The sequence below is a fragment of the Oncorhynchus masou genome, unplaced genomic scaffold (assembly GCF_036934945.1).
Source record: "Oncorhynchus masou masou isolate Uvic2021 unplaced genomic scaffold, UVic_Omas_1.1 unplaced_scaffold_2361, whole genome shotgun sequence".
In the NCBI taxonomy this organism is placed as follows: domain Eukaryota; kingdom Metazoa; phylum Chordata; class Actinopteri; order Salmoniformes; family Salmonidae; genus Oncorhynchus; species Oncorhynchus masou.
In genome coordinates, this window is record NW_027008820.1 from 25,001 (window position 1) to 35,000 (window position 10,000).

Genomic DNA, 10,000 nt, shown 5'->3' on the forward strand with positions numbered 1-10,000 from the left:
CTGCCCTCACTATACACTACTGTAGGCCTAGATACTGCCCTCACTATCCACTACTGCAGGCCTAGATACTGCCCTCACTATACACTACTGTAGGCCTAGATACTGCCCTCACTATCCACTACTGCAGGCCTAGATACTGCCCTCACTATCCACTACTGTAGGCCTAGATACTGCCCTCACTATACACTACTGTAGGCCTAGATACTGCCCTCACTATCCACTACTGCAGGCCTAGATACTGCCCTCACTATCCACTACTGTAGGCCTAGATACTGCCCTCACTATACACTACTGCAGGCCTAGATACTGCCCTCACTATACACTACTGTAGGCCTAGATACTGCCCTCACTATCCACTACTGCAGGCCTAGATACTGCCCTCACTATACACTACTGTAGGCCTAGATACTGCCCTCACTATACACTACTGCAGGCCTAGATACTGCCCTCACTATACACTACTGTAGGCCTAGATACTGCCCTCACTATCCACTACTGCAGGCCTAGATACTGCCCTCACTATACACTACTGTAGGCCTAGATACTGCCCTCACTATCCACTACTGCAGGCCTAGATACTGCCCTCACTATCCACTACTGTAGGCCTAGATACTGCCCTCACTATCCACTACTGCAGGCCTAGATACTGCCCTCACTATCCACTACTGCAGGCCTAGACACTGCCCTCACTATCCACTACTGCAGGCCTAGATACTGCCCTCACTATACACTACTGTAGGCCTAGATACTGCCCTCACTATCCACTACTGTAGGTCTAGATACTGCCCTCACTATCCACTACTGCAGGCCTAGATACTGCCCTCACTATCCACTACTGTAGGCCTATATACTGCCCTCACTATACAATACTGTAGGTCTAGATATTGCCCTCACTATCCACTACTGCAGGCCTAGATACTGCCCTCACTATACACTACTGTAGGCCTAGATACTGTTCTCACTATCCACTACTGCAGGCCTAGATACCTCCCTCACTATCCACTACTGTAGGTCTAGATACTGCCCTCACTATCCACTACTGTAGGCCTAGATACTGCCTTCACTATACACTACTGTAGGCCTAGATACTGCCCTCACTATACACTACTGCTTGCCTAGATACTGCCCTCACTATACACTACTGTAGGCCTAGATACTGCCCTCACTATACACTACTGCAGGCCTAGATACTGCCCTCACTATACACTACTGCAGGCCTAGATACTGCCCTCACTATACACTACTGTAGGCCTAGATACTGCCCTCACTATACACCACTGTAGGCCTAGATAATGCCCTCACTATACACTACTGCAGGTCTAGATACTGCCCTCACTATACACTACTGTAGGCCTAGATACTGCCCTCACTATACACTACTGAAGGCCTAGATACTGCCCTCACTATACACTACTGTAGGCCTAGATACTGCCCTCACTATCCACTACTGCAGGCCTAGATACTGCCCTCACTATCCACTACTGTAGGCCTAGATACTGCCCTCACTATACACTACTGTAGTCCTAGATACTGCCCTCACTATACACTACTGCAGGCCTAGATACTGCCCTCACTATCCACTACTGCAGGCCTAGATACTGCCCTCACTATCCACTACTGCAGGCCTAGATACTGCCCTCACTATCCACTACTGTAGGCCTAGATACTGCCCTCACTATACACTACTGCAGGCCTAGATACTGCCCTCACTATCCACTACTGCAGGCCTAGATACTGCCCTCACTATACACTACTGCAGGCCTAGATACTGCCCTCACTATACACTACTGTAGGCCTAGATACTGCCCTCACTATACACTACTGCATGCCTAGATACTGCCCTCACTATCCACTACTGTAGGCCTAGATACTGCCCTCACTATCCACAGAGAAACACAGCAGAATAACATGGAAGGATATGAAATAAGTTGCCCATAGATGTTCCTGTTGTATTTATCCATACCAAGGTGAAGTGTGTAATGTGTGAATATGTGCTTGATGAGGTCATCAGCAGGCTGTTATTTCTCAGGGATACAGACCAGTGTAATGTGTGAATATGTGTTTGATGAGGTCATCAGCAGCAGGCTGTTATTTCTCAGGGATACAGACCAGTGTAATGTGTGAATATGTGTTTGATGAGGTCATCAGCAGGCTGTTATTTCTCAGGGATACAGACCAGTGTAATGTGTGAATATGTGCTTGATGAGGTCATCAGCAGGCTGTTATTTCTCAGGGATACAGACCAGTGTAATGTGTGAATATGTGTTTGATGAGGTCATCAGCAGCAGGCTGTTATTTCTCAGGGATACAGACCAGTGTAATGTGTGAATATGTGTTTGATGAGGTCATCAGCAGGCTGTTATTTCTCAGGGATACAGACCAGTGTAATGTGTGAATATGTGTTTGATGAGGTCATCAGCAGGCTGTTATTTCTCAGGGATACAGACCAGTGTAATGTGTGAATATGTGTTTGATGAGGTCATCAGCAGCAGGCTGTTATTTCTCAGGGATACAGACCAGTGTAATGTGTGAATATGTGTTTGATGAGGTCATCAGCAGGCTGTTATTTCTCAGGGATACAGACCAGTGTAATGTGTGAATATGTGCTTGATGAGGTCATCAGCAGGCTGTTATTTCTCAGGGATACAGACCAGTGTAATGTGTGAATATGTGTTTGATGAGGTCATCAGCAGGCTGGTATTTCTCAGGGATACAGACCAGTGTAATGTGTGAATATGTGTTTGATGAGGTCATCAGCAAGCTGGTATTTCTCAGGGATACAGACCAGTGTAATGGTCTGGTCTGTGGTGGAAGCATGGCTGGTAACCCCCCCACTCACTTCTCTTTCCTTCCCCAGGACGGTGCACTACGAGGGGGGAGCTGTGTCCATCCACGCCCGCTCGCTCTGGAGACTGGAGACCCTACGAGTGGCGTAAGTTCAACGACACATATGTCTCTCCTCCGTATGACAATGCCGACCTGTCAACATTAGACTCTATAGACTATAAAGGTTCAGGCCCAGAGTCAAGGGGAGGGGGGGGGGGTGGTATCGAGTCTGATATTCATTAGTTCCAAAAAAGGCAGCAGGCAAGAGAATGGTTGTGGACAGGCAAAAAGGTCAAAACCAGATCAGAGTCCAGGAGGTACAGACTGGTCAGGGCAGGCAGACTGGTCAGGCAGGCAGGCAGGCTGGTCAGGCAGACTGGTCAGGCAGACTGGTCAGGCAGGCGGGTACGGAGGACGAGCAAAAGAGAGAATAGCAAAAGCAGGAGCATGGGAAAAACATGCTGGTTGACTTGAAAGAGACAAGACGAACTGGCACAGAGAGACAGGAAACACAGGGATAAATACACTGGCACAGAGAGACAGGAAACACAGGGATAAATACACTGTCACAGAGAGACAGGAAACACAGGGATAAATACACTGGCTCAGAGAGACAGGAAACTCAGGGATAAATACACTGTCACAGAGAGACAGGAAACACAGGGATAAATACACTGGCTCAGAGAGACAGGAAACACAGGGATAAATACACTGGTACATAGAGACAGGAAACTCAGTGATAAATACACTGGCACAGAGAGACAGGAAACACAGGGATAAATACACTGGCACAGAGAGACAGGAAACACAGGGATAAATACACTGGCACAGAGAGACAGGAAACACAAGGATAAATACACTGGTACATAGAGACAGGAAACACAGGGATAAATACACTGGCACAGAGAGACAGGAAACACAGGGATAAATATAAATGTAATATTATCACTCTACAGAGACCATTAACTCTCTGACCCCAGCAGTGTAGATCGGGGAGATGTCTCCGTGAGAGGGCAGGGAGATGTCTCCGTGAGAGGGCAGGGACATGTCTCCGTGAGAGGAGAGGGCAGGGAGATGTCTCCGTGAGAGGGCAGGGAGATGTCTCCGTGAGAGGGCAGGGAGATGTCTCCGTGAGAGGGCAGGGAGATGTCTCCGTGAGAGGAGAGGGCAGGGAGATGTCTCCGTGAGAGGGCAGGGAGATGTCTCCGTGAGAGGAGAGGGCAGGGAGATGTCTCCGTGAGAGGGCAGGGAGATGTCTCCGTGAGAGGGCAGGGAGATGTCTCCGTGAGAGGGCAGGGAGATGTCTCCGTGAGAGGGCAGGGAGATGTCTCCGTGAGAGGGCAGGGAGATGTCTCCGTGAGAGGGCAGGGAGATGTCTCCGTGAGAGGGCAGGGAGATGTCTCCGTGAGAGGGCAGGGAGATGTCTCCGTGAGAGGGCAGGGAGATGTCTCCGTGAGAGGGCAGGGAGATGTCTCCGTGAGAGGGCGGGGAGATGTCTCCGTGAGAGGGCAGGGAGATGTCTCCGTGAGAGGGCAGGGAGATGTCTCCGTGAGAGGGCGGGGAGATGTCTCCGTGAGAGGGCAGGGAGATGTCTCCGTGAGAGGGTGGGGAGATGTCTCCGTGAGAGGGCAGGGAGATGTCTCCGTGAGAGGGCAGGGAGATGTCTCCGTGAGAGGGTGGGGAGATGTCTCCGTGAGAGGGCTGGGAGATGTCTCCGTGAGAGGGTGGGGAGATGTCTCCGTGAGAGGGCAGGGAGATGTCTCCGTGAGAGGGCAGGGAGATGTCTCCGTGAGAGGGCGGGGAGATGTCTCCGTGAGAGGGCAGGGAGATGTCTCCGTGAGAGGGCGGGGAGATGTCTCCGTGAGAGGGCAGGGAGATGTCTCCGTGAGAGGGCAGGGAGATGTCTCCGTGAGAGGGCGGGGAGATGTCTCCGTGAGAGGGCAGGGAGATGTCTCCGTGAGAGGATTGGGGAGATGTCTCCGTGAGAGGATTGGGGAGATGTCTCCGTGAGAGGGCAGGGAGATGTCTCCGTGAGAGGGCAGGGAGATGTCTCCGTGAGAGGGCGGGGAGATGTCTCCGTGAGAGGGCAGGGACATGTCTCCGTGAGAGGAGAGGGCAGGGAGATGTCTCCGTGAGAGGGCAGGGAGATGTCTCCGTGAGAGGGCAGGGAGATGTCTCCGTGAGAGGGCAGGGAGATGTCTCCGTGAGAGGAGAGGGCAGGGAGATGTCTCCGTGAGAGGGCAGGGAGATGTCTCCGTGAGAGGAGAGGGCAGGGAGATGTCTCCGTGAGAGGGCAGGGAGATGTCTCCGTGAGAGGGCAGGGAGATGTCTCCGTGAGAGGGCAGGGAGATGTCTCCGTGAGAGGGCAGGGAGATGTCTCCGTGAGAGGGCGGGGAGATGTCTCCGTGAGAGGGCAGGGAGATGTCTCCGTGAGAGGGCAGGGAGATGTCTCCGTGAGAGGGCATCGAGATGTCTCCGTGAGAGGGTGGGGAGATGTCTCCGTGAGAGGGTGGGGAGATGTCTCCGTGAGAGGGCAGGGAGATGTCTCCGTGAGAGGGCAGGGAGATGTCTCCGTGAGAGGGTGGGGAGATGTCTCCGTGAGAGGGCAGGGAGATGTCTCCGTGAGAGGGTGGGGAGATGTCTCCGTGAGAGGGCAGGGAGATGTCTCCGTGAGAGGGCAGGGAGATGTCTCCGTGAGAGGGCGGGGAGATGTCTCCGTGAGAGGGCAGGGAGATGTCTCCGTGAGAGGGCGGGGAGATGTCTCCGTGAGAGGGCAGGGAGATGTCTCCGTGAGAGGGCAGGGAGATGTCTCCGTGAGAGGGCGGGGAGATGTCTCCGTGAGAGGGCAGGGAGATGTCTCCGTGAGAGGATTGGGGAGATGTCTCCGTGAGAGGATTGGGGAGATGTCTCCGTGAGAGGGCAGGGAGATGTCTCCGTGAGAGGGCAGGGAGATGTCTCCGTGAGAGGGCGGGGAGATGTCTCCGTGAGAGGAGAGGGCGGGGAGATGTCTCCGTGAGAGGGCTGGGAGATGTCTCCGTGAGAGGGCAGGGAGATGTCTCCGTGAGAGGATTGGGGAGATGTCTCCGTGAGAGGATTGGGGAGATGTCTCCGTGAGAGGATTGGGGAGATGTCTCCGTGAGAGGATTGGGGAGATGTCTCCGTGAGAGGGCAGGGAGATGTCTCCGTGAGAGGGCAGGGAGATGTCTCCGTGAGAGGGCAGGGAGATGTCTACGTGAGAGGAGAGGGCAGGGAGATGTCTCCGTGAGAGGGCGGGGGGATGTCTCCGTGAGAGGGCAGGGAGATGTCTCCATGAGAGGGCAGGGAGATGTCTCCGTGAGAGGGCAGGGAGATGTCTCCATGAGAGGGCAGGGAGATGTCTCCGTGAGAGGGCAGGGAGATGTCTCCGTGAGAGGGCAGGGAGATGTCTCCGTGAGAGGGCAGGGAGATGTCTACGTGAGAGGGCAGGGAGATGTCTCCGTGAGAGGGCAGGGAGATGTCTCCGTGAGAGGATTGGGGAGATGTCTCCGTGAGAGGGCAGGGAGATGTCTACGTGAGAGGGCAGGGAGATGTCTACGTGAGAGGGCAGGGAGATGTCTACGTGAGAGGGCAGGGAGATGTCTCCGTGAGAGGATTGGGGAGATGTCTCCGTGAGAGGGCAGGGAGATGTCTCCGTGAGAGGGCAGGGAGATGTCTCCGTGAGAGGGCAGGGAGATGTCTACGTGAGAGGGCAGGGAGATGTCTCCGTGAGAGGGCAGGGAGATGTCTCCGTGAGAGGATTGGGGAGATGTCTCCGTGAGAGGATTGGGGAGATGTCTCCGTGAGAGGGCAGGGAGATGTCTCTGTGAGAGGGCAGGGAGATGTCTACGTGAGAGGGCAGGGAGATGTCTCTGTGAGAGGGCAGGGAGATGTCTCCGTGAGAGGGCGGGGAGATGTCTCCGTGAGAGGGCGGGGAGATGTCTCCGTGAGAGGGCGGGAGATGTCTCCGTGAGAGGGCAGGGAGATGTCTCCGTGAGAGGGCGGGGAGATGTCTCCGTGAGAGGATTGGGGAGATGTCTCCGTGAGAGGGCAGGGAGATGTCTCCGTGAGAGGGCAGGGAGATGTCTCCGTGAGAGGGCGGGGAGATGTCTACGTGAGAGGGCGGGGAGATGTCTCCGTGAGAGGGCGGGGAGATGTCTCCGTGAGAGGATTGGGGAGATGTCTCCGTGAGAGGAGAGGGCAGGGAGATGTCTCCGTGAGAGGAGAGGGCAGGGAGATGTCTCCGTGAGAGGGCGGGGAGATGTCTCCGTGAGAGGATTGGGGAGATGTCTCCGTGAGAGGGCCGGGAGATGTCTCCGTGAGAGGATTGGGGAGATGTCTCCGTGAGAGGGTGGGGAGATGTCTCCGTGAGAGGGCAGGGAGATGTCTCCGTGAGAGGGCGGGGAGATGTCTCCGTGAGAGGAGAGGGCAGGGAGATGTCTCCGTGAGAGGGCAGGGAGATGTCTCCGTGAGAGGGCAGGGAGATGTCACCGTGAGAGGGCGGGGAGATGTCTCCGTGAGAGGGCAGGGAGATGTCTCCGTGAGAGGGCGGGGAGATGTCTCCGTGAGAGGAGAGGGCAGGGAGATGTCTCCGTGAGAGGGCAGGGAGATGTCTCCGTGAGAGGGAGGGGAGATGTCTCCGTGAGAGGGCAGGGAGATGTCTCCGTGAGAGGGCGGGGAGATGTCTCCGTGAGAGGGCAGGGAGATGTCTCCGTGAGAGGGCGGGGAGATGTCTCCGTGAGAGGGCGGGGAGATGTCTCCGTGAGAGGGCAGGGAGATGTCTCCGTGAGAGGGCGGGGAGATGTCTCCGTGAGAGGGCGGGGAGATGTCTCCGTGAGAGGATTGGGGAGATGTCTCCGTGAGAGGGCAGGGAGATGTCTCCGTGAGAGGGCAGGGAGATGTCTCCGTGAGAGGGCGGGGAGATGTCTACGTGAGAGGGCGGGGAGATGTCTCCGTGAGAGGGCGGGGAGATGTCTCCGTGAGAGGATTGGGGAGATGTCTCCGTGAGAGGAGAGGGCAGGGAGATGTCTCCGTGAGAGGAGAGGGCAGGGAGATGTCTCCGTGAGAGGGCGGGGAGATGTCTCCGTGAGAGGATTGGGGAGATGTCTCCGTGAGAGGGCCGGGAGATGTCTCCGTGAGAGGGCAGGGAGATGTCTCCGTGAGAGGGCGGGGAGATGTCTCCGTGAGAGGGCGGGGAGATGTCTCCGTGAGAGGGCCGGGAGATGTCTCCGTGAGAGGATTGGGGAGATGTCTCCGTGAGAGGGCAGGGAGATGTCTCCGTGAGAGGATTGGGGAGATGTCTCCGTGAGAGGGCGGGGAGATGTCTCCGTGAGAGGGCAGGGAGATGTCTCCGTGAGAGGGCGGGGAGATGTCTCCGTGAGAGGAGAGGGCAGGGAGATGTCTCCGTGAGAGGGCAGGGAGATGTCTCCGTGAGAGGGAGGGGAGATGTCTCCGTGAGAGGGCAGGGAGATGTCTCCGTGAGAGGGCAGGGAGATGTCTCCGTGAGAGGAGAGGGCAGGGAGATGTCTCCGTGAGAGGATTGGGGAGATGTCTCCGTGAGAGGGCAGGGAGATGTCTCCGTGAGAGGATTGGGGAGATGTCTCCGTGAGAGGGCGGGGAGATGTCTCCGTGAGAGGGCAGGGAGATGTCTCCGTGAGAGGGCGGGGAGATGTCTCCGTGAGAGGAGAGGGCAGGGAGATGTCTCCGTGAGAGGGCAGGGAGATGTCTCCGTGAGAGGGAGGGGAGATGTCTCCGTGAGAGGGCAGGGAGATGTCTCCGTGAGAGGGCAGGGAGATGTCTCCGTGAGAGGAGAGGGCAGGGAGATGTCTCCGTGAGAGGAGAGGGCAGGGAGATGTCTCCGTGAGAGGGCAGGGAGATGTCTCCGTGAGAGGGCGGGGAGATGTCTCCGTGAGAGGAGAGGGCAGGGAGATGTCTCCGTGAGAGGAGAGGGCAGGGAGATGTCTCCGTGAGAGGGCTGGGAGATGTCTCCGTGAGAGGGCAGGGAGATGTCTCCGTGAGAGGGCGGGGAGATGTCTCCGTGAGAGGGCGGGGAGATGTCTCCGTGAGAGGGCGGGGAGATGTCTCCGTGAGAGGGCAGGGAGATGTCTCCGTGAGAGGGCAGGGAGATGTCTCCGTGAGAGGGCAGGGAGATGACCTGGGGTTGTCCGTGTGACGGTGTTAATAGAGCTCCCAGTAAGACTGTCTCTGTCAGCGGGGCCCACTGCCAACGTGGTTTACAGTGTCTCTGTCAGCCCCAGTCTGTGGAGAGAAGACGAGCCCTCTTCCCATTCAGGGTCAGAGACACACAGACTGTTTGCAGTGAAGTGTCTAATTACAAACAGCATGACAGTAGTCCCCTGATAACACAGAGATTTCTCTCCTTGTTTTGTATCAGGGCTTATTGGACTGCAGTGTTCATGGTTTCTGATGAGGACAGGGTTTGGGGTTGAATATAAATACTCTGCCCTCTGTAGCCTGTTCTGTTGTGTTCTGTTGTGTTCTGCTGTGTTCTGCTGTGTTCTGCTGTGTTGTGCTGTGTTCTGTTGTGTTCTGCTGTGTTCTGTTGTGTTCTGCTGTGTTCTGCTGTGTTCTGTTCTGCTGTGTTCTGCTGTGTTCTGTTCTGTTGTGTTCTGCTGTGTTCTGCTGTGTTCTGTTGTGTTCTGTTGTGTTCTGTTGTGTCTGCTGTGTTCTGTTCTGTTGTGTTCTGCTGTGTTCTGCTGTGTTCTGTTGTGTTCTGTTGTGTTCTGCTGTGTTGTGTTCTGTTGTGTTCCGTTGTGTTCTGCTGTGTTCTGTTGTGTTCTGCTGTGTTCTGTTGTGTTCTGCTGTGTTCTGTTGTGTTCTGTTGTGTTGTGTTCTGTTGTGTTGTGTTGGGTTCTGTTGTGATCTGCTGTGTCGTGTTGTGTTCTGTTGTGTTGTGTTGGGTTCTGCTGTGTTCTGTTGTGTTGTGTTCTGTTGTGTTGTGTTGTGTTGGGTTCTGTTGTGTTGGGTTCTGTTGTGTTGTGTTGTGATCTGCTGTGTCGTGTTGTGTTCTGTTGTGTTGTGTTGTGTTGTGTTGGGTTCTGCTGTGTTGTGTTGGGTTCTGCTGTGTTCTGTTGTATTGTGTTGTGATCTGCTGTGTCGTGTTGTGTTCTGTTGTGTTGTGTTGGGTTCTGCTGTGTTG

At 55.1% G+C, this 10,000-nt stretch overlaps 1 protein-coding gene across 1 annotated transcript in view; it reads left to right on the forward strand.

Annotated features, from left to right (window-relative positions):
- The window catches only part of LOC135533405 (ryanodine receptor 2-like), a gene marked incomplete at its 3' end in the record, with an annotated part of 58,435 nt that overhangs the window by 16,146 nt on the left and 32,289 nt on the right, over window positions 1-10,000 (forward strand). The window contains exon 3 of the mRNA XM_064960740.1: window positions 2,858-2,932. Coding sequence (XP_064816812.1) covers window positions 2,858-2,932 — 75 coding nt within the window. The remainder of the gene's footprint in view (window positions 1-2,857; window positions 2,933-10,000) is intronic.